We start from the raw sequence: 26,219 nt of genomic DNA, 5'->3' as shown, positions 1-26,219 counted from the left end.
TATGTAAATAACACCTACAAATCAATAAGAAAAGATAAAGAAACAATAACAAAATGGGCATAATAGGTTATTTACAAATGAGGAAACTGAGATGGCCAATTAAAATTGAAAATATATTCAGCCCCATTAGTAATAAAGGTAATGCCAGTTAAAACCACAATGGGATACCATATAATAATCTTCAAATTAGCAAAAATTTAAAAGATAACACAAAGGTCTGAGAATGATATGAAGGAAGATGAATGGATGTACCGCTGATCAGGATAATTCATACAACTACTTTCAGAAATAATTTGTTAACTCAGTAATTCTACTCTTAAGCATAGAATCTAGAGAAAAATTTTACATATGAACACCAGAAACAATATAAGAATGTTCATTAGAAGCTCAAAACAGCAAGAAATAGAAAACACACTAGCAATGTCCATGAATAGTAAAGCAGATAGTTAAATAAATACCACAGAGAAGCAAAAATGAACTATTGCTAAACATATATATTAGTACTATGTGCAAAAAAAAAATTGCAAATTACAGAAAGGAAGCAAATACGATATAAATGAAAGAAAAAAAACAAATGATATAATTAATATAATGTTTAGGAAAACAAATATAGTGTGTTATAATAAAAAGCACAGAGAATATTAATACAAAATTCATACTTCAGGAAAGGGAAGACAAGGATGTGACTAGAGGAGGCATGGGTGAGTTTTCTAAGGTACTGTTAAAATCTATTTCTTAAGCTGGGTAGGTACTCTGGTGTTTATTATTTTTACATGTCACATATTTGTTGCATACGTCATAATAAGTCATTTAAAGTAGTCAAATGTTAACAGAACCATAAATAGACTAGATGAAATTATAAGTTAATACTAGTGTGGATGCCAGACTCTATGCTAAATATTCACTTTATTTTCTTAGTCACACTGTCAACTAATTGAAGATAATTCTGTAATATTATGTTAAACTGAATACAATAAACAGCTAAACTCCAGTTATGGTTGAAGATATATAACAAGTAACTAACAAAAACCATTGTATCTGCTTTGAAAGAGTAACATATTCTTTAGATATTACCCTTTATAAATTAATAATTTCTAGTGTTAAACTTTCTAGTCTAACCCCTCTCCCCTGAACTCAAACACACACTCTCTCTCTTGCTTCTGTGCCTTTGTTTACGTAATTTCTTCTGTTGTGAATATCTTCTCCCTTTCTTGTCTACTTCTTCCCCTCAACATCTGCTTTCCTCCCTGAGTGGTGATAACTTGAGATGCTTTCCAGGTATCACCTCATCCAGGAAACTGTCCCTGGATCTGCCACGCTCAGCCCCTAACTGGATTATGTCCCCTGGCTCCAACTCAAGTACTATCTGGAATCTGATGTGTTCCTCTCTCATTGTGTCCATACCCTTATTATTGAGTTCATACGGGAATGGTTGACGTCTTATTGATCTTCATATCGGAAGTGCCTAACATAGTGCTTTTCAATAAATACTTGATGAATAGTGTAAGAATTTATTGGCTGAGGTATTAAAAGAAAGAAAGAAAGAAAACTTCTCTGAAAAATCACCTGTTAACAGTTGAACCGTAAACTCATTAAGAACAGTTGGTTGAGTTTCCTGTCGATTGTTTTTCACAATGAAATATAAGTTACAGCTCTTCTGATTTTATTCCCATATTCCCACATTTAACTCAGCCACATTTAAGTTTATTTAATCTACTAATGCACATAAGGCAACACAAAACAAAATTACAGATAGTACTCAAATCACCAGATTTATAATAGTTATAAAATTTTTCTCATTTAGAGACACACTCTTGATCACATACATTCTATTTAGAAGAGACAGGACTTAGAACTAATGCATATCAGAACACTTGAAAGACAAAGTGACTAAACACATCTTTGCCAATATTCTTAATCTTAAAATTAAATGTTATAATTGATCATTTCTCCAATTTAAAAATTTATCCTATAATAAAAAATATTAACTGGTATTTTTGCCACAGTATATTCACAGATAGAAATCCATTCAAAGGCTTAACATGTTGGAGCTGCTGTTTATACTGTCTTTGCTAATAAGTACATAAGTCATTATCAGGCTTCAGTGGCAATTCTGAGTTTGATGATTCAAATAGTAACAATAAAGTTCCTTGTAAATTTTAAGCAGGTGGACCTGGACAATCTGCGCTGCTGCTAAGTCACTTCAGTCGTGTCTGACTCTGTGCGACCCCATAGACAGCAGCCCACCAGGCTTCCCCGTCCCTGGGCTCCAGGCAAGAACACTGGAGTAGGTTGCCATTTCCTTCTCCAATGCATGAAAGTGAATAGTGAAAGTGAAGTCGCTCAGTTGTGTTCCATCCTCAGCGACCCCATGGACTGCAGCCTACCAGGCTCCTCCATCCATGGGATTTTCCAGGCAAGAGTACTAGAGTGGGGTGCCACTGTCTTCTCTGGACAATCTGGGCTACCCACCACAATTTGAACTGACTCCCTTAAACACAAAAATTGACCAGAGATTCTAGTGTAAAGTAAATGATAACTCTAGTCACAGACAACCTTGGTAAAGAGACCTTTATGGAGAAATGAACTAAATATAAGCCTTTATATGAAATAATTCGATATCTACTTTGGATAGTAAACATATAAACTCAATTATTTCCTTAATTTGGAAAAATGCTAAAACTTATACTACATACAATTTGCAAGGTGGGGGAGGAGGCTGTGATCACTGTGGGGAGTGTTCGTGTGTGCACGTTTGCTTTTGCAGTGGGAGGTGGGGCGGGACAAGGAGGGGTGAGAGGGTCAAGAAGAGTTTTACAAAGGAGGGAACATTAAAGTTAGGTATTAATAGATATAGGGCAAGTACTTTGTGAAGAATTCTTTAGAATTTGAATAGAGTCCTGTAAAATGTCCAGTAATATTAGCTACCTCTCTACAATGTTCTACTTTTAGATGTTCAACTGGCATGATGCAAAAAGTGTTCCATTTCAAATGTCTAAAAATGACCATTATAAGCTAACTGGGTAATCTTTCTGGGCTAACTTTGAGAATTATATTATTGCATATTTATTTAGGATATTTTGGTGTAACGGCTTTATCTTTTTCCTGTAAGTAAGGGTCTACAGAGATCAGACCAGTGTCAGGGAAGATGCCCCCTTGGCACCGAGGGCAGCTGCTGAATGAAAGCTAGACCATCTTCCTTATGTAGGGCGAGGTCAATCTGGGGGTGAAGCTAAGCAAGGACAAGAATTCCTCAGGATGTGTGGTGAGAACAGAGCCCGGCACAACTACTTGGACTGGGTGAGTGTCCTGTCAGTGGCTCTGTTATAGGACTGCTCTGGTCTCAGGAGTGTGCCTGAATTGTACAAGGCAGTAAGCAAACCAGAAGCCCGCTCAACAGAGAGGGGACTATGCTGAGGCCTTTAGATACAGCCTTTTTATAATTAATCTTACAAAATTCTTTGAAATATTTCAAGTCAATGGGCATCCTTTGGCTGCATACTTTTAGCTAAATGGTTGCTACTGCTATTCAAACTAAGATTTAATATCATATATATGACACATTCTGTGTTATTTAAATATATTATAAAATACTTTAAAATTAGTCTTTAAAGTGTTTGAAGCATTTTCAGTTTTCCACAGTCATCAAAGAAATACTTATTTTTTCTGATGCGTTCACTAGGCTCCATTTTATGAGTTTCTCTGTAAGAATGTTACCCTTATCAGAATAGAAGATTTGTCACTCACTCCTTCATTTAGCTACTATTTGGGTACCCATCATGAGCCAGATACTGGATACAAAGACGAATAAGACAAGGCGAATACTCAATTAAATGCAAGACATAGGAGCATAAGCAAATAATTCCCAAATCCATGAAGAGTGGGCTACCTGAGTATAAAATGAAACACATAAAGGATGTGGCATATAGGAAGCTCTCAAAACAGGGTATCATATGCTATAAATTACTGATAAGTCAACACTTACCAGGATATAACAATACAAAAGAAACAATGCATTTCTGCCAACAGATTCAAGCAGTGCCTAATTTGTGCCAGGCTGTGCTAGGCACTTGGGGCACATCAATGACAAAACAAAGACACCAGCACCCTCAGAGCCTATTCTAACAGGAGAGACAGACATTAGACAATATTTGATGGATAAGTAAATTATATGATGGGTTAGAAGGGAATAAGTACTGAAAAGGAGAGGTGGGTAGGGAATGGGAGCATGTAAACAGGGCTCTAATTTTAATTAGGATGGTCAAGGTATCTCTCTATTGAGATGATACTGGAGAAAATGCTCAAAAGAATTCAGGAAGTTAGCCACACATATAGCTGGGGAGACCACTGTGGGCAGAGGATCAAAGCAAAGGCTGAAAGGCAGGAGCCTGTCAGGCTAGAATGGAATAAGTGAAAGAAAGAAGGGCAGGAAATGAGGCACAGAGGTAAGGAGATGACAGTTCTCCTATGGCCATTGTCTAAGTAAAGCCAGCTCTCAAAATAAAGTTACTCAGTCCATTTATTCATCCAACAATTTTATCGAGTATTATATATGTTCAAGGGAATTTGTTATATGCTACAGGCTTCCCAGGTCGTGCAGTGGTAAAGAATCCGCCTGCCAAAGCAGGACATAAGAGATGTGGGTTGAATCCCTGGGTCTGGAAGATCTCCCGCAGAGGGGCACAGTAACCCACTCCAGAATTCTTGCCTGGAGAAGAATCCCATGGACAGAGGAGCCTGGCGAGCTACAGTCCTTAGGATCACAAAGGGTCGGACACGACTGAAGTGACTTAGCACACGGCACAGGGTAAAAAAGACGATTAAATCAGAATCTTTATCCTAATGAAATTTTAAAATATTCCCACATAGGGTATGACTTACATCAAGCTTTCTCTAGCAAAAACTGAAGTCAAGGTCAAGGGCGGGGCAGAGTGTAATGAAGGAAGGCATGTATATGGAGATGAGCACAGTTATTTTAGAATTTTAAAATGGAATCTCTGCATTTTTTTCTACTTAAACGACATTATGTAAGATGCTCCATTAGTTAACAATAATTTGCAGTAGAGAAGGACCTTCAAGAACTCCCATGAAGATTAATTTGGTCATCATTTTAATCCATTTTGAAGAAAGCTGCTTATTTAGATCTTTTCCCCAAAATACCTAAATAAACCCATGTAAGAAGGAACTAACGAATGTCAATAGTTTCATTAGCAATTTTAAAAACGTGAAACCTAAATAGAAGTTTTTTAAAAATGAAAACTACTTATCATCAATTTCATATTGTATTTTCTAAAAAACAAAATATAAATGTGTTTTCTGATCTACAAATCTTTATTCAAAGGTTAGGTGCTTTATTATTGAACTGCATCATTTCTCTGAAATAATGAATGAATATACCACAGATATAAAGTAAATATACTACAGACCATTTGGTGGAGGGAGGAAAGGCAAGAGAAAAAAAGATTAGTTAAGGGACATTAAATGCTTCTGGCAGTTTTGATATTCTCCTTATATGTTTAATTAGCTTCATTTAAGCTAAAAGCAGTGGCAAAACCATTTTAGCATCAAGAATAAATACCAGTGCACTAAATGAAAATTCAAATATTACAGTTATCAGAATGGGTCAGAAACATCTACCTAATTAATTCCTTTAAAGTGCCAAAATTTTGAAGTGGTTTAAAATACTCAACCAAAAAAAAAAGTTATATAACATATATTTCAAAGAATTTCTATAAATAACTTGCATAAAAATTGAGATTCTCATTATAATAATAGATTGTATTTAATAAATAAAATGTATAAAATGGGTCTCCAACTTTAAAATTCAATATAGTCTGTAACTGAATCTCTAAGATCTGATTTCTATTACCAAGGATGTATTAATAGCTGTAAAACATCCTTTGGATTCCCCATTGAAAAATATATTTTCCCTTTCTTACACCCCTCTAACACAACATATGAATGCTTCCAAATATTTACCACCATTTGCCTACTATCTGAGTTGCCTGTAACTACTTCAGCATCCCCACTAGGTTGTGAGTGAGTCCCTACAGAATGGGGATTTTGGCTTTTCCATCTCTATATCTCACAAAGGGCCAGACCAAGCATGATATTTTAAAAACTGTGTTCAACCAAATCAAAATGTGAAGAGATTCATTCAAAGCCACTCAACAGGATACATTTTTTCCAGTTTCAAGACACATTTAATATCTTGATATGTCATCCTGGCTAATTTCAGGTGCCTTGAGTAGCAATTAAATGTCTTATTCTCCTCCCATATTTTATCATTAGCGTCTACAACTTGGGACATGAAGAAAAATCAATGAGGATGTGCTAACAGAATGTAACCTGTCAGTGACACGGTACTGTCATCACACTGTTAGTTATTTCAGTTATCTTGAAAATGCCAAAAGAAACTTTAACAGTAAAAGGCATTATGCAAACAAGTAGTGTACTTAGGGGCTAATATCTCTATTAATCCAGTCATTGAGTCATTACTTTCTAGGTTTTCCATCTAGGTTTACCATATAGGGAAAATTTTCTCAAATAACATCTAGCACTGGAGAGAATTCAAACCTCCTCTCAAACTGCTTTGGCATATAAATGAACATAACTGACTACAAAAGCGTGTAGGTAATAAACATTTGTTGAGGGGTCACTACTTGCCAAACAGTAGGCAGTGGTCTCTATACAATTTGTGGGATCAAATGGGGGATAAAACTTAAGAAAAAGAACAAACCTCCACATCACCTCTACTAGGGCAACGCCGTAATTCCACACAGTCTATACACTGACAGCTCTAGGGAGTGCACAGTAAAAATTACATCCCCTCAGAGTTGTGACATGAGGCAGCCTTGTTTCATTCCGTATTTCATCCATCTAAGATACCATCAACTCTAAAAGGTACCATTGTTTCATGTCAACAAATAATTCATGTGAAAAGTGAAAAGAAAGTGTTAGTCACCAAGCTGTGTCTGACTCTTCATGACCCACGGCCAGTAGCCCACCAGGCTCCTCTGTTCATGGAATTCTCCAGGGATAATATTGGAGTGGATAGCCATTCTCTTCTCCAGGGGATCTTCCTGACCCAGGGATGGAACATAGGTCCCCTATACTGCAAGATTCTCAACCATCTGAGCCACCAGGGAAGCCCAAATAATCCGTGATATGACATTAATTTTTAAGATGCAGCCCAAATTCAGAGATGTTAATATGTGATAAAAAGTTTTAAAAGCAGTGAAAAAAGATGACCTAAGCAATCTTCGATCGACTGAGCTATATATGCACAAATAATGGCCTTTCTCTGATGGCATAATCATATATGCATTCTGCACAAGAATTCTGAGGGAATCTTTTCACTCTCCTGCTCCTGTGTGCAAGTGAAAGAAAGAACACTAGGAGTGAATGAAGTATAGTTCATCTTGGTGCTCAAACCTTGGTTTAGTTACTCTTACTAGGTATATAACTATGAGTCAGTCTATTTATGTCTCTGAGTCTCATTTAAGGATCTGCAAAGTCAGGACAATACATAAGACCATTGTGAGGACTGCAGGAACAGACAGACAACAACTATTTTTAACTGTAAAAGGAGAAGGGGTGGTAGAGGATGAGATGGTTAGATAGCATCACTGACTCAATGGATATGAGTTTGAGCAAACTCCAGGAGATAGTGAAGGAAAGGGATGCCCGGTATGCTGCAGTTCACAGGGTTGCAAAGAGTTAGACACAACTTAGTGATTGAACAACAACAACATACAAACGGATGCATAAGGGGGAAAGGAGTTGGGGACAGAGGGTCTTATGTGGACCCTCTTTCCCAAGAAAGGGGTGGAAGCTGTGACCATGATCAAAGTGAGTCACGATCAAAGTCAAAGAGAAGCATGATGACTCCAGTTACTATCAAATGCTATCGTTGATTCTACCCTCAACTCCAGAGAGGAGACGTAGAGTGAGTTTAGTAATGTGGTCTGCAAACCTCTGGGATTTCCGGAGACCCTTTCAGGCTATCTGCATAATAACACTAAGACATTATTTATCTTTTTCATTGTGTTGGCATTTGCATTATCAGTTGAAAAGCAATGGACAATAAAACTGTGACTTAGCACAGATCACAGTAGTCCTGCTAAACTACAGTACTCATTGTATTATTCACTGCCATATAGTAAGAGGAAAAAAAGGTAATTTGCTTACAGATGCTGATGAAGCAGAGAAACTATTTTTTATTAAATCTCAATCCCCGAATATATATATTTAATATTCTGAGTGATGAATAGAAGGAATGCATTAAGCACTTGTAAACCAATCTATGCTATGGTTGTCTGGAGGAAAACTAGTTGTGTAATTGATTGAGTTGTGAGCTAAAGCAGCCACTTAATGGAATACCATTTTTACTTGTAAGACTGAGAAACAAACTATGATTCAATATTTGGAAGTCATTTTCCTGAAAATGAATAAAGCCTGATAGTTTAAGGAAAATTATGATTTGTCACTAATGATAAAAATTGAGATTTCTGGATAAAATTAAAATTTTGGGAAACTTTTGTTTTTCAGTTCTTAAAAGCTTTGTGGGTGAGACTGGTAAGAATAGTAATAAAAAGGAATATTTAATACTACATAATAAAATATGTCAAGATTGCCAGCAGAAATATCAATAACCTCAGATACGTAGATGATACCACCCTTATGGCAGAAAGCGAAAAGGAACTAAAGAGCCTTTTGATGGAGGTGAAAAAGGAAAGAGAAAAAGTAGGCCTAAAATTCAACAATCAAAAAACTAAGATCATGGCATCCAGTCCCATCACTTCATGGCAAATAAATGGGGAAACAATGACAAACTTTATTTTCTTGGGCCTCAAAACCACTGCAGATGGTGACTGCAGCCATGAAATTAAAAGATGCTTGCTCCTTGGAAGAAGATATGACAAACCGAGATAGCACATTAAAAAATGTAGACATTAATTTGCTGACAAAGGTCTGTCTAGTCAAAGTTATGGATTTTCCAGCAGTCATGTATGGATGTGAGAGTTGGACTATAAAGAAAGCTGAGCACTGAAGAATTGATGCTTTTGAACTGTGGTGTTGGAGAAGACTCCTGAGAGTCCCTTGGGACTGCAAGGAGATCAACCCTGAATATCACTGGAAGGACTGATGTTGAAGCTGAAGACCCATACTTTGGCCACCTGATGCGAAGAGCTGATTCATTAGAAAAGACACTGATTCTGTGAAGGTTGAATGAAGGGAAGGATAAAGGGACAACAGAGGATGAGATGGTTAGATAGCATCACTGACTCATGGATATGAGTTTGAGCAAGCTCCAGGAGTTGGTGATGGACAGGAAAACCTGGCGTGCTGCAGTCCAGGGGGTCGCAAAGAGTCGAACAGAACTGAGTGACTAAAAAACAATAAAAATATATGTCACCATTTGGAAGGTACACATAACTCAATGAAATAATACTTTGGAAATGACCACTATGTGATGTTATACAGTCATCTTTGGGTAAAAGATATATTCAAAGTATAACAAAGACCAGTGGATTTCCATAAAACAGAGTATGAAATACTCACTGGTGTGTTTTAGATTCACACAGCAACTAATCTTTAAGAAACTACCTCTTATTGAATGTTGGTATAGCATCAAAGAAGAATATACATAATTGTCTGAAAAAACCTTTAAAAATACTTCTTCCCTATATAAATGTATATCTGTGTGAAGCTAAGTTTTCTTCATGTTGTTTTTGTTCAGTCACCAAGTCATGTCCATCTCTTTGAGACCCCATGGACTGCTAAGTCAAACATTAAAGACTTTTAAAATGTCATACATCTCACTTTGTGTTGCTTTGGAAAATATACTTATTTCTCAAAAAATATGTTAATCTATGTCATTACATAATGGGTTTATTATTGTTATTTAAAAATAAATACTTAAAAATTTCTCAGTATTAATTCTTTTTATGGAAAATATTAGTAGATACAATCCATACAAACAAAAACCCTTTAGTGACCTTAATAATGTTTAAGCATTTGTAAAGGGGTCCTGAGATCAAAAGGTTTAAGAAGCACTGAATATAAACTAATTGGTAAAGATGTCATCTGGCCATATGTGTGTGTGCCTAGTCACTCAGTCGTGTCTGACTCTTTGCAACCCCATGGACTGTAGCCCACCAGGCTCCTCTGTCCATGGGGAGTCTCTAGCATAATTCTCTCCATATTTCCTGAGGGAAAAGGGGTAAGGAGGGAAGAGAAAGAAAAGGGGATATACTAGATAGTAGGTATCTCATTGGTTGTTTTCATATACATCAATTTATCTCATTCATTCCATTCAACAGCCTAATAGCTATGATTATCCCTATTTTACAGAAGAAGAAATGGAAACTCAAAAGAGGAGAGATGACTTGTCTAAAATCAGCTTGTTAAGTGACAGAATTTTGATTCTAAAGTTCTTATTCTTTCCACTACATTATATTTATGGCAGAATTCCCCCACTAAAATTCACCAGTGGCCAATCAAAATCCTTAAATGCAAAGCTTTGGTCTTTACTGTAATTTCTGTTTCAAATCTAACTATCTAATTATTTTACTTATTTCTAATTCTTCATTTTGACTTGTTTTTAAATGCATTCAAAGAATGCCTGGTATACTTAAAAATGGCCATTCTTCTGAATTCATAGAACAATGTAGTAATTTTCTGTTAGTGTTATTTAGACATAATATACATAGTCTCACAGTTCTTTCAGCCTCATGCTAGTCAACATCAAAGAGTAGGTTTATATTGTGAAGGGTCTGTCTCTTTTGCTTTGGTAGGTTCATGTAAGCAAGCCTTTATTCAAATATGCATTTATCAAATATTTATTTAAAAATCTACTGTGTTTACTAGGTTTTGGTAACATGAAGCATGAAAATCCAAAGATTAATTTCTGATGATCTGAAAGAGAATTATGACCCCTTCAAAGCTTTACAATTAAACAACTTTATGGAAATTTTCTCTGTAATTAGATTTGATCACAGCTTTTCTTTTACATGAAAACCTCAGAATGAAGAAACTAAGGTATGCTTCATTGAATACAGAATCATTATATTTTAATACTGCTGTATTGAGTTCTTAAAAAACTCAAATAGTAATAGTAATGGTCTACCTCAGGAACGATTCATTCCTGTTTGCCTTCTGCCATGTTAAGGCACACTGGCTGTTTGGAGGAAAGGTAAAAATTCGTTGCAGGGGTTAATATACTGCTGCTGCTGCCAAGTCGCTTCAGTCGCGTCCGACTCTGTGCGACCCCATGGACTGCAGCCTACCAGGCTTCTCCGTCCATGGGATTCTCCAGGCAAGAACACTGGAGTGGGTTGCCATTTCCTTCTCCAGTTAATATACTAGGAAGTCTAAATTTAGCCACAGGTCTAAGCCTAGTTTTCTAGCTGAACTACATCAATTAGCAAAACTGATGTTTTGATCTCCCTTTATCTGATTCCTATGTTGTCGTGCTCACTAGGTTTCAAACCCAGGAGGGTAACATACAGGGGTGATTTTTGGTACGGTTCCAAAAGTTGCAAGGGGATCTTGAAATTACATTGTATCTCTATCGATTCTCAACTTGAGAGAAGACAGGATGTTATTTATTGGCCCGGAAGTCCCCAGACTATCTCTGTGCCAGATACTACGTTCACTTTACATATATTATCATTCCATTTTTCAGACAAAAAACTGAGACATAAGGAAGTTAACTTATCTGAAGTGACACTATATTAAGTGGAAGAGCTGAGATTCAAGCTCAGGTCTATAAGACTCTGCACTTTTAATCTCATCTCCACGCTCTCTTTCTGCAAAGGGGATGATTCTGAATGTTATTCAGACACTAAAAATAGGAAATAAAAGAGTTATTATCACAATCTGCACTCAGTGACTACAGGTTTTAAGTTTACCTGGAAAACGTCGATGTCCTAGAATATAGAAAATGTTTAAAAAATACATTCTTATGTTGATAATTAAGTTACTAGCTAAGTCTATGCACTTTTCTTTCTAGTTATATTTTTAAAGGTTTTGGGCTAAAGGGGGAAAAAGGAAGAAAGAAAAAGGCAATGTGATTGGTGTATTCAGTTTCTGAGGAAAGCAATATTCAGTATGAACAGCAGCAGCCCCTGGTGGTCTAAGGGGAAAAACTAGTGTATCTATAATTATGGGTGTTGAAATATGTTTTTAAAAAGAATTTATGTACATATTTAGCCATTTGACTCAGTTCTCAACCCAACACATTAAAAAACAGATGCTTTAAAAAACGATCTGTTGGCAAGATGCTTGTTAAAATTTTATCAGTTGAAATATTAAAATTCATTATGAATTAATTAACACATTATATAAAAATAAAATGTTTTTGTTTCATCGTTTTACAAAGTACTACAACCAGTGGTGATTAACACTGAGAATTTTGTGTCTTGAAATGTGTTGCTCAAAAAGAAACTAAATTTATAGGATTACCACTAAATTGATGACATTTTCTGTCTTCACTCTTGAATTCAGTTGGCAGATGTTTTCGAGAACAAAAAATTCCATCTTATTACAAAACATATTAAGCAGGTTTTCCTGCCAGGCATGTCTGACATGATGTTTATTGCCTAGACCAAATCAATCCCCTTAATAAGCCATAATATATGCCAGAAAGTACATTATTTCGTAGTTAAGGAAAGTTGCCACATGAAAGACTAAGTACTCTGATCACTCAAGCTCTGTCCTAATGCATCAGAAATGTGCTACATAACCCAACAGTCAATCCTGTCTGTTTATATTCATTTAGTAAGTAAAATAAAACTGTATTTTGCTAATCTTAAAGTTTTAGGCCTGGATTCTACTTTATTTCTGCTGGTGTATACTAGATATTTGCAAAAAGTTCAAAGGAGATTTTGGCTATTTACTACATGCCAGAGGAAGAAAAATCAAATACCTGAATATTCCAGGAAACTAGAATGGTTTCAGAGGTTAAACCGTCATTGATTGTAATAATGAGTTGAATGTGGTTGCTAAATCACTGCACAGAAGTGACTCCAGTGGCATTTACACAGAAAAGAGGTACAGAGAGAAGAAAGGATATGAATTAGCCTTCACCAATATTTTGGATATAGCCCAACTTAGAACATCAAAAACATGTTTTCTGAAAAGAAAGTTTCAGTTTATCAGAGCTGGCTGTTTCTGAACAATTGCAAAAATTCACATATATGCTGAAAAAAAAAAATCAGTCAGACAACTAGACACCAAATATCTTGCCTGTTGAGGAGTAAGTTTTTTGATGGATGTCAACAAGCAATCAATCCATAAATATTTGAGTATCTTTAATGTGTAAAGTCAGGCTCTGCCAAGATTCCTATTTTCTAAATGTCTCCTCCACATTTGGATTTTTCCTTCTGTGGCCACGTGATCTTCTTCCCCCCTCCATTTCTAATATATATGTTTTTAATGTTCTGGGTCTAATCCCTCTATTTTACTTCCTCTCACTACAGCCCACAAATTCCAAGCCAGTATTACATAGATCAGCATCAAATCACTTTTGCCTATACTCCACCTACATACTCTAAAGTTCTTTTAAGCATCTTCTTCCTTAGTCTAAATACTTGTCCTCTTAGGCTCCAGTTTGATACCAGAATACCCCTCGTTCCTATGCTGCAGATCACATTATCCACGTATATATAGACTAAGGCCTAATCTTTCTGCTTTGGGCTCCTTCCAGGAGATTGGATCCTAGAGCATAGATTTAGCATGGGTTCCTGACTTTATGATAGTATGCACTGTACTGTTCTAACAACTGACTCCTATTTGCGTATTCAAAAGGATTGATATGCAATTTCAAAGTGTATAAAGCATGCTTAAAGGAGTGCAGGGCTATAGTGGAAAGGCATGAAACATAAATTGGTAATAATATGAGACAAAATGTAACAGACAGCTCAAGACAGAACACGATAAATTCCATGTACGTTAACTAATCAGAACTCCCAACAGTCTTAGTAAGGAGAGGTCACTGATGTCAGCTGGGCACTACAACATGGATAGAATTTGGACTAAGGGAAGGAACAGAAAGCAAAGTTACAGATCCCATAAAGCACAAATTGTATACAGAGAAGAGCAAACACAGAGCCTGGCTGTACTCTTATGAACAAGTGTATAAAACAAAAATAGCAAAAGGTTGGCAAAAAAAAATTCCATTTTTATCCATCATTTCAGCACCATGATGATATAGTTAAAAAAAGAAAAGTCCATAACTTACTTTTAAATATTGGGATGAAAATGTATAGATCAATCAAGATATCAAATAAATAATTACAAACTGATTTTTTATCATTGGTTTTTGGAATGTCTTCTCAATTACTGGACTGGGTAGGGGACTAACAATGTAATTTTTCTTCACTTTCGTTTGTTTGAATGTTTCCTTACAGAAAATCAAGTAGTATACTTTAACAATGCAGGATGCATTGGAAAAAGCAGTAGTAGTTTTGGATTTTAATCCTGGCCTTACCATCTTATCTATCAAATAAAAATTTATTATTCTGGCTCTGTTCTACATTCTGGATTATAGCAGTGAAGAAAACAGACTGAGTCCTTGTGCCATGGACTTTAAATTAAGAGCTATGTGACCTTGGGAAATTTACTAAGTACTGACTCTCAGTCTCCTCATCTGCAAATGCGATTAATATTATTGATCATATTAAAAGATAGTAGTTGAAATATATTTCAACATCACTATTTAATAATATATACTAATGTAAATTGTTTATAGATATTTAATAGTGTCTATTAAATGATAACTGGTCAAAAATATATATAACCATCAAATATAATTTACTAGATCATACATAATCATCAAATATAGTTTACTACATCATATCATGCTTTTATAATAAGTGGCTTACTTTTCATATTTCAGATACATATTTTATTCTCAACCAGTTAGAACAATGTGGTAAAGAAGAAAGACAGCAAGAATCTACAGCAACTAGAAGCCCTGGTTTTATTTAATACTTAGTTCCATCATTTACTAGCTATGTGATCCAAGACAAAAATGTACCATCTATCCATCAGTTTCTGTAACTTTAAAGTAACAGTGAACTTATCTGATTTACCTAGCTTATGGGATTATTCCAAAAAATAAATTATTTCAACATGTAAATGACTAAGAAGCATATAAATCAAACAATTTATCCCTATCACATACACGCTCTGTGTCTGAAAATTACACATACTTGTTATTTGGAGATATGTAAAAGGAAAGGAGATACTTCTAGAGTGGATCAAAATTAATACGAATTAAGCAACCTAACACAAAATGAACCACTATTCGCTTTACCACTACAGGTTCATGCCTTACTATCTAGAAGTATGTTTGAAGAGTGTCAGGTTAGCTCTGGTGTTTTGCCCAGTCCTGTAAGGTTTTAAGAGAAAGGATGTTTATTAAGAAAAATAATGTTTCATAACTATCAGGTATAAAGGTGTGTTGTTTAGATGAGCCAATTTTCGTCTTTCAGTGCTTTCAATGAAAACCTAGCCTGATGAGTGAAATGGGATGAGACAAGAAAGAGGCAAAAAGACATAATAAGAAGTAAAAATAGCAGGAGCATAAAAGAGATAAAAGAATTAAAGAAAAAAGACAAAGGAAAGATAAAGATCTTAATGAAACAACATAAAGATTTTTTCCCCTTGGTGTAATAGAAAAGTAGATATAGGAATAAACAAAAGAAATGTAAAAAAAAGAATAAAGAAAATGCACACACACAAGAGAACAAAAGAACAAACCCAAAGTGACAGTGACATGATAAAGAGAAATCAGAAAAGAAATAAAACGCAAAACGACAAATGTCAGAAACAGATGCTTTAATCTGTACTTATCATGGGCAAATAAAAGGAACGATTTAAGAAGTAAAAACTTAATACACAAAATCACGTTTGTTTTCATTTTATACAGGAAACTGAATATTACTCATGACTTGGATATTTTAAAAACTTATACAGTTCATTTTTAGACTCCAGATATCAGGGGTAATTTTTTAAAAACTCTGTCTTAAGATGGTAGTTGATCAACTGGATCATATTAATCAGGAAACTCAGGACAATTGATCGAGAAGAGGTGACATCAGGACCCTGATGCAGTCATGTGGAAGAAAGGAGGTAATGCAATATAACTCCATAGAATAAGCATGATACTTAAGAATTCCAAATCTAATCATTGCTTTTGTTTTTCAAGCAATATATTAAATAGTGAGATGCCTCTCAGAAATTTCTATAATCTGCCTAACTTTTGCTTGACTCACTGTATGATAGATATACTTCAGGTATTCTTGGTCTGGATACATATTTTTGGCTTTTGAGAATTTATATGCTGCATAACTCTAACTTACTCATCTGACTGACCTATAATCAAATGTCTAGAATGTTTGGAGTACAATTCCCCGAACTAAAGCGATAATGCCATGGAACTAGAAGTAAAACTTTAAAAGTAACTTAGAATGCTACATATTTCGTCTTGAATGTGGTATGAAATACTTTATCAATGAGCTTTTAAAGTAAACGGAAAAATAGCTCAAGTTGAATAATTTGAAACTTTACTACTATCTCACAGTATAATTTCTAGAATGTTAAATTGTCTGCATTTAAATGTTCTGAATTGCTCAATTTTGAAAAATGTATCACTTTACTATTTTACGTATCCAGTAGCATTTTTGACATACTTTACTATTCAATTATATTCTGAGCACTCATAATAAAGGCTTTGAAAACTGCATGAATCTGTCACACACACACACATAAATATATATATATCACGCTCAGTGTGTATATCAAGCAGAATGTGTCAAAGGGCAAATAAAATAGTTTGTGCCCCCACAGAATTAGAACTCCTTGGGCAGCACTGCTATAACGATCCCATGCTGCTAGCATTACAAAGTGCAAAGGTTCACTGGATAAGAAAAGAGCAGAGGGCCGAGTTCCCTCATTACACTATCCCTAAACTATTCCAGCTTAAATATTTATTAAGATATTAATTACTCTTCCTCCCTCCATCAGCCTTCAGAAGTTAAACTGAGACACTGTGGATGGATGGTGGCTCGAAGGAAAACAATGCATTAAAACTATTACCACCCAAGATGAGGACTGTTTTGTACAGTGCATTATTAATTGCTTTCTGCACTTTAAATAAAATATCACACTGAAATAAGAACGATGTGATTTGTTACTTTGAACAGAAAACAGAAAACGTTTCAGTCAAATAATACCTTTGGGAAATAAATCTTTAAAACTTTAAAAACTGATACTTTCTTTTAAAAAATGAAATAATTTATAGAAAATAAATTTTAAAGGCTTCTTTCATAAAGGATGCAACACTGCTTAGAACAGGTCTGAACACATAGAATATTTTCAATAAATATTAGCTGTTGTGGTGGTTTGAAAAAAGAAAAAAAGACAAGGAAATAATGAAGGATAGTAATGATCTTGCTCACCACTTACTCTGATATATAACTGCATCATTTCTTTTTCTCTTTGGGGGTTACGATACTTCTCATAGAAATCACGTCGCTTCTTTGTTTCTTTAGAGACTTTATCTTTTCTTTCGCGTTTTTCTGCTGGTTCATCTGAACTATCAGAAGATGATTGGACAGGTATCTTCGGCTTTTCGACTTCAATATAGTTTTCATTGGGATTCAGTACTATGACTCCATATCCTTCCTGTTTTTAAAACAAAAAAGGCAGCATAATTTAATCTTAAAAATCATTTCAATTCATAAAAAAGTTCTTAAAATCTCATACTAAGTGACTTAACATAGTTACATATTCACTAAAAATTCCTTTAAAATGGATTATAGTTTTACTTTCTCCAACAGAAAAGTGATTTCAAATTATTTGCCTGTATTATGTGTGTAAATAAGCATAGATTGTCTTTAAGATCAAAAAGATATAACTATAACATATTAAAAATATAAAGTTTAAATTTATAAAAAGTACTTCAGATTTCCCAGAACTCCAAATGTGACCTAAATAAATTATCAAATAACAAGTACACTTTCAAAACACATTAATATTTATAATATATATTTTGAGAAAATAACCTCTTTGAAATTGAAGTTTACAATTCCAACCATATTTTCCTGGATTTTTGTTTCTTTACAATTGCACTTTAATAGGGTATTTTTTATTTGTTTGAACTTAAAAAAGAATAAGCAATCAGTAATGAGTAAACTGTCTACAGATTTACATATCTCTATTATCAGGAACACAGAATGTCTACAAATACATATTGGATTTTTTTCACTTCTTCTTTCAGGAAGGCACACAAATCACAAAACAGAATAAACTAATGTCTTACTATAATGTATGGAAACAACTTTTTCATCTTGAAATTTCTTTTATTTTTCAGTTACCATAAAAACTCTCTTTATTAACAACTAGTACCAGGAAACAAGTTTCAAAGTTTAAAATATAGTTTATTGAGCTAGTAAATCTTTTTAAAAGTTTTTAAATGTGTTTTCCTGTCTGACTTAATTCTAGCAAGGCAAACGTTTCTCTGGTTATAATTAAGGAAACTTTTGGCATTTATATTATAACTGATGGAATAATCTAACCATGAAAAAATAGAGAAGGATAAACAATTACCACTAACAAGTAACACAAATTTTTGAAGCTATTTATATCTTGTCTTTTCTATTCAATTCTGTACTGTGGGTATCCCAATTTCATCTATTAAAATCTTGTAAGGTCATACTTAAAACATATGTTATGTTTAAAAAATAAGAGCTATCAAAAACAAAATATAAAAATTCTCATCCTTACAAAAAACAAAAGTATATACTTTTCCAAAAACAATAACTGTAGAATCTATGTCAGGTTTAAATTTTAACCGTTTTTTGCCAAACCAAACAAGATAATTTTTAAAAACTGAGAGCAGTAAACTCAGCCAATATTAGTATAGACTCAATTATCCTTATTTTTAAATATACGAAATTGCTACACATCGTTGGCTTTTTAAAAAAATTGATTTCACAAACTACTTAGAAACTTCATTGGAATTGTTTCAATCCCCACCCCAATCAGTTGATATTATTGTTTAAAACCACAATATGGTTTGGAGATTGTCAAGATCGCTGAAGTTTTTACCTTAGTGATAAGGTAACTAAGATATAGCTGTCTTACATATATGAAAACTATAACATATATACCAAACTGATTAATAACTTAATACATATTCCTCAATATGTATTTAAATAAATCTTTAGATAAATATCTCATTCATGAAGGGCTTATAAAATACTGATGCATTTTTAAATTTAAATGTTCTTCAACAAAGCACAAGACACGGTTTCTTAGCTTTTTTTTTTAAGTTTCTTAGCTGGTAAGTCAAAGTTTTACCAACAAAAGATATTTTATTTGGTTCTGCTTTATTCTAATCTGTATAGCTATTCAACAGTCTTGTAATTCATTGTGATCACTGTCAGGTAGACATATTGTCACTTGGTGATTTTCTACAGTTGGACACACTTGACTAGTTATTAAAATCACATTTGAAGGAAGTTCCTACCCCTCTTCCTTGTGCCTCTTACAACTTTTCACGCCCTTCTCAAATTTCAGCTATAACTTCTCCTCCCACCAAAAGTAAGTTAAAGAACACTGTTGCACTCTGCTAAACAGGGTGAAATAGAGGCATTCAATACACTGTCTCTGGTGTAAGGCACAGTCAAAAAAGGTCACCATAGGCCAAAAAGAAAATTGCCTCCTTACTAGATTCTGTACCATGAGTAAGTGGTCTCCTGTCATGCTCCTTCCCTGCCTTCTCTGAGTGAATTGAACTTTAAACACACACACACACAGACTCTCATACTTACACGTGTTAGGGTTAGCAAGACCCAAAGAGAACCTTGGAATTCTTAAGAGTTGAAAATAGTGATATATTACATTTTAATGATAACATGAAAAATTACAAACTCAGGGTAACAAAGTAGGACTTTAATAAATTGATAGAACATGAACATCATCTTTGCACAATGAATAAACTCTAAATAAAGGCAAATTCTTTAGACGAAATTTACAGTCACCAAAATGAGAAAACTATTACCCTAGTTTAATCATTAGAAATAATATTTTAATAATGCCATTTTTATTTGAACAGAGGTTTTCACTTCAATTTTTGGAAATCATAGATTGAGAAATTATTGTACCTCCTTAATTTTAAATGAACTCTGAAATGTGATGTGTCCCATCTAAAGTACAAAAACCAGAAACATAAATCATCAAAGTAGTAGTATTTATCTAAGTTATTGATTATGTAACTGAAAATTACATGACTCATTTGTCCAATTTTATGAAGACACAATGTCAATTTTTCACCAAGGCATCGACAGATGAAAAATGATTCTATTTTTAAATCACAACTATATAAATCAATTAAAGAATTTGTATCATATTGATTTCAACAATGAATGTTTCTCTTTAAACATTTGATTTATTCAGAAACTATTTTATCATTTAGATATTTCATACTGCCAATTAATGGAATAACAATCAAGAAATATTCAGGAACGTTTTCTGTGGAAAGAGCTAATTTTTATAAATGTCTTTGCTGCAAATTCAATTACCATTCTGCAAAAAACTTACATTTTTCAATTAAAATTTGCCTGACAATTAATGCAATATTCACAGAGACCATTCATAACCATTTTATGGGTAGGAGAAAGCTGGAGCAACAAAATAAAGTTAACTATCCCATACAAAGATATGTAGTAAAACTTTATCTTTTTGCCTTTTTCCATGTCACATATATTGCCAAAAAAATCCTATTGCATAATAAAGCTACAAAGATTTTTACCATATCAACATTAATATATATAAACTAAGGAGTCAAATTAAATAGTCAAAGTAAACAAAGCAGACAACATACCAGTCATTAAATTTAACTGGTTTAAATAGAATGATACCAATTTATATCAGAAATAAATACCCTTTAAAAAATTAATTCTTTCTATTCCTAGTAACTCAGTCAGTACACACAGAAATAAGTAAGAGATCCTAGTTTAACTTAGCAAATGTACCCATAAAGTTTTAAAAAACTATAAAATTAGGCATCAAGTACAATATCATAAAGAATTGTGCAATGCCAATACAAAGGAGATCCCCAGAATTAATGCTTAGAACACAAAAGATTGTATACTGAGGTATTTTAAATTTAATTATTCCTTAAGCATGTTAAATTTATCCTAAGATGAAAAGCTAGGTTATTTCAAATGTACATGGAAAGTTCTGTTATCTTACCAAGATAAAGTGATCAAACTGATTATCTAACATTCTACAACTAAATAAATAAAACTTCTGGCATCTTTTGTAATGATTCACCCAAATCAATTCCAATATTCAACATTTCAAGAGACAAAGCATACATAAAGTTGTTAATTAACTCTTATGTTTGATTGCACAGTCTAGCAGAAGATCACGGTGATCAAGAGGACAGACATTGGTAAAAGTAAGCTTTATCTCTTTAATTTACCTCATCCTATTTTCTACTCTTTTGGAGTTATAACTATAGTTTCATTATCAAATCTGTGGTTTATAAGGTATAAACCATGGGATCTTAATAAGAAACTCTCAAAATTTTATTGCTAGCCGTAGCATTTTATTCAGCACAAGTGCTTGCTGTGACTTAAACAGAATACACAGGCCTCCGGGCCTTCTTTACTTTGAAGTCTATAGATGTACTTACTAATAAATAATAATTCATTTATCATTCAATCAACAAATGATGGCTTAGGTCAGAGGTCTAGAATAGACAGGTGATGCCAAACACAAAGAACCAAAGAGGAAATCTTGCTTAAGAAATTAAATCACTACAGAGATGCACTTACAGAGAAGATTCTACAAACAGATAAAATCTTAAAATGCCTGGCCAGAAATGGAATGTACTTTTGACCCCAATGAAACCGTGCTAAAACTGAAGATTTATCTACGTTAATTTGCCTATTAATTACCAATTATAAGGAAAACAAAAAATAGGAACAAATTCTACATTTTTTTCAAGTCTGTTGTGGTTGGCTAAATAAAAAATCATCTGAAAAGTACTCAGCTCTACATATTAATCTGCCAATACTGCAAAGCCACATGCGACCAAAGAGGTCAGGGGCCAGGGTAGAATCCTTTGACCTACGGAACTGTCTGGTTTGGTCTTCAGGCAAGGCTCCTTAAGAGATCATTTTACACAGATTTATCAATCATATTTTTCAAGTTCAGCATTCTATCTGCTTGGTTTGAAAGAAGATAGGTGCTCATTCTCAAGGGAAATGAAACCCAAAGTGTTTTTATCTATAAACTGTATCAACCCATGGTTAAAATGGACAAACCAATGTCCATTCATCTTTTCTGAAAGATGTATGTCGTGTTTATTCTCATCTTTTTCACAAGAAGGTATGTATATGTCACTGTTGCAACATCCTAGGTGCAAACAGAGATGAGGTCATGACAACCAATCAGAAGTCACTAGTGAAGCGTTAAAGTAAACATAGCTGTTGGAGCTGTAGCGCTGCTTGAAAAATGCCCCCTCCATTATTTCAGCAATTTTCTCAAGACGTGACCTGGGACTGAAATGCCTGAAATGTCACTTGACTCCGTTTTGTGCTTCTTCCCAATTGCATTTACGTAACAGCACCATGCTAATATTTTGTAAAATGTTTGTCATGGCCATGCTTTGACTTGCAGCTTCCTAAATTCTAATGCTGTGTCCCATGGTATAAAAATATCATAATGTGAACCAACATAGATTATCCCAATAAGTTTCCAACTTCAAATAGCTCATCAAGTTAGTCAGTAAAAGAAAACATACCACAAAAAGTTTTCAGAGGACCACCTGTTGTCTATTATTTTTACATAGCACTTACTCATAAATCATAACACAGGGTAATTAATCAAGCTGTCAAAGAGAAGGTCAAAGGTTATATGGTAGAGTCAGAAGGTCATGCATGGGCTGATAGAGGTCAGGGTCACACTGCATTCCTCATTATCAAGTTGGGATGAGAGACGGCCCAAGCAAACAAAAGTGAAAGCAGATGGAGAAGTGAGTGGATAAAAAAAAAAAGAAAGAAAATTTCACAAACAAAAAGAAAAGTGAAAGAAGACTGTCAGCTGCCTTCAACTGGAGAATAGAAGAGAAAAGAAATACACTGAAATGTGCTCAAAGGAGCTCAAGAACATAAAGAAACTACAGTTTTATTAATTAAATAAGTTGAATATAACTTTTCTTGGCCATTGTATTAGTGCATACTAATAAATATTAGAAAAATACATGTTTGCCATCTCTATACCTTCCCTAGCTAGTGTGCCCAGATAAATTAAGATAAAGGCAGAGTTCCAAGGACAAAGTGCAATTATAAAAAACAACTTATTATAAGGTTTTTTTTTCCCTTTAATATTGTTTCAGTGTTGCAACATAGATGAAAATAGTTTTAAGCCATAGATATCCACAAACAACAAATGCATCATAAAAGTCCTTTTGAATAACAAAACGGGTATAAAATATTCTATTATTACGCTGGCCTGAATTAGATGCAGAATACTGTGCAAAATTAGCTGTCACCCTTTGCTCAAAATCTTTGTTAATCTCATTTTGAATGTTTGCAGCTTTATCAACACATGCATCAATGTCAGCTCCTTGGTTACTGAACCGCTGTAGTTGGAAGAAGATATAATTAAAATGTTTTGGCACAGAAAAGGTGAAATTGTATCTTCCCTTGTTCCCTTAGGAGTCTGTAAAACATGAAGGATATATTGACAAACACACACCCTTGTCTCTGGTTCTGACATCAGGTCATCTGAGTGTTACTTATTTTAAAACATTCACTTTGCACTTACATTATCACCTACTCTGTTTCTAACTTTTCCTAGGCTTTAGAACATTATGCTGCTTAAATATCACAAATATCTCTTCTAACAATCCATATCTTATTTATCAAAGCATTCCATATATGTACAACAGAATCATAAAAAACACATTCATTATAAAGGACAGAATATCACTTAATACTATAGCATTATGAAATATTTTATTTTTTGCTTCTCATTCTCATACAAAGACACAAACATATACCCACACGTGTATATATTAAACTATGTAACAAGTTACAACTGTTGCCTGGTCAGTGACAGATCAAAATTCCTAAGTGGATACAGAGTATCCTATGGACACACAGCCTTTATTACAGGTCACCAAGAAGACTTGGATGGACAAATTTACCTTATGAAACATACCGTTCCACATGCAAGCTATGTCTTTTTGGTTTAAAGTTCTAAATGTTCTCCTAACTTCTTATTACCATTATAAAACTGCAAATATTGTAGCTATAGATGGCAGGCACATGGTCTTTCAAAATATCACTCTGATTCAATCATATACAATACAAATAATATACATTAAGTTTTTATGTTACTCTTAAAACTTGCTTAAGAACTATGCTACATAAATCATTTTATCTTAAAATATGTCACCTTTCTCTTTTATCCTCGCAATTAAAAGATCATATCCAATTTTTTCTTTTTTCAAGAACATATCAGTGCTCTGCCTGTGGTTCCAGAGTCTGCTTGCAAGCATGAGAACATAATGAAAGATTCCAACTATTCACCGGGTCAATCATTCATTAAACATTGATTTCATACAGTTATTTAATAAGCAGCTACTATTTACCAAGCACTATTCTAGGTACAGTGCTATTCTTCCAGAAGAAAATTCCAAATCACAATTAAGTACAAATTCCTAAAACATCTACATGAAGCCATTTTATACTCAAGAGGAAGAGGAGTATGAAAAGAAAAAGAAAAAATTATTATAAAATATTTCTAAAACCAATCTAGCTAGACTTTCAAGCATGAATAATCATAAATGCTAAGCTATGTTTGTGGTCTGTGTTACAAGTATTATTTAGACTTACTCCATCACAAGGAAAATGCACCACTCAGGAAGGTGTGCATAGTGTGTGTGCACATGCACGTTGCATATACATTCAGATATTTTAACAAGTGAAATAATTTCATTATCTAGGGAAAAGCTTCTAAAAACATCTATGTCCTAACAAACAGGTGCAAGTGAGTACAGCTATGAATTCCCCTTCCCACAGTGACCTATGTCAGAAGATCTTCTCATACTTCTTCTGCTAAATAATTTAATTACTTATGAGTTATGGTTTCTTTGTAACCTTTTAAATGACTAACTCATTAAAATGCAAAAATATGCAAAACATGATGTCACCAGGTCAAACAGCTGTGTTGGTAAAATTATGGCTGTGAATGTCCCCAAGAACATGAAAATATTAATAATTTATATTGCTCATTAGATGGCAAAAACTCTTTAAACAGATTTAGAGACAGATTAATTTTATAATCACAAAATGCTACTCTACCTCATGGTAACATATCTTTGTACCATCTGTGACCCTTTGGTATACATAAAACATATAAAAATTCATAATGGCTTAAAGGTTTTGCATTATAATATGCATGTTCAGGGAAAAAATGTCATAAGAGCCTGAAATACAGAGGTACAGAGCTTTGTTTTGAAAAATATAACCACAACAAATTGCCAACTTGAATCACAATTTTCCTTCAAAGAGACAGGGTACAATAACAGCAGATAAGTTATAGTATGAGACAGTCAACAAGTCACACCCTGCAAACCAACAGGATGAGATAACTGTCTTCCACTGTGTAAAAATAAATGTCACATTAGGACTTCAAACCTTGGGGAGAAACTTTTCAGAGAATGACAAGAAGTGATGAAATTAATGTAAACAAAGGACTATCATTTTCAAAGTTTCAAACATCTCATGCCTGTGCTTCACAGTATGAGGATGGCGCTGAAAGCAGAGGGTAGGAGAAAGACCTCCACAACTATCAGCTGTTTTTAGACACAAAAATGTTTTTAGTTTAAAAACATATGCCTTAATCGTCATTTCTGTGCTTTTCAGTCAGAAAACCAGCTTCCTAATGATCATGTATTTCTGTCTCTCGAGCAATTTAAGCATCAAATACATTATTTACTACTGTAAATTATAGAACTGTGTTCATCCAGCACCCGCCAGCAGCAACAGAATTACTTTCATCTGCATTTAATAATGTTCTTTACATCAATAATCTATCATGGGCAAAAATTAATGAATTGACAGTCCGGATATGTGGTCTTTTAAAAACACACAATGATTAGGTAATCCTAATTTTAGAATTCCATCTTT

General features: G+C 33.9%; 1 protein-coding gene across 1 annotated transcript in view; it reads right to left on the bottom strand.

Moving 5' to 3' along the window:
* FAM172A (family with sequence similarity 172 member A) overlaps positions 1-26,219 on the bottom strand; it is a 429,003-nt gene that overhangs the window by 212,214 nt on the left and 190,570 nt on the right. Inside the window, exon 7 of the mRNA XM_027545608.1 lies at positions 17,476-17,694. Within this exon, the coding sequence (XP_027401409.1) occupies positions 17,476-17,694 (219 nt within the window). The remainder of the gene's footprint in view (positions 1-17,475; positions 17,695-26,219) is intronic.

This window comes from Bos indicus x Bos taurus, chromosome 7 (assembly GCF_003369695.1).
Source record: "Bos indicus x Bos taurus breed Angus x Brahman F1 hybrid chromosome 7, Bos_hybrid_MaternalHap_v2.0, whole genome shotgun sequence".
Lineage (NCBI taxonomy): Eukaryota > Metazoa > Chordata > Mammalia > Artiodactyla > Bovidae > Bos > Bos indicus x Bos taurus.
Note: the sequence above shows the minus strand (reverse complement) of the source record. Positions and strands in the feature narration are given on the sequence as shown.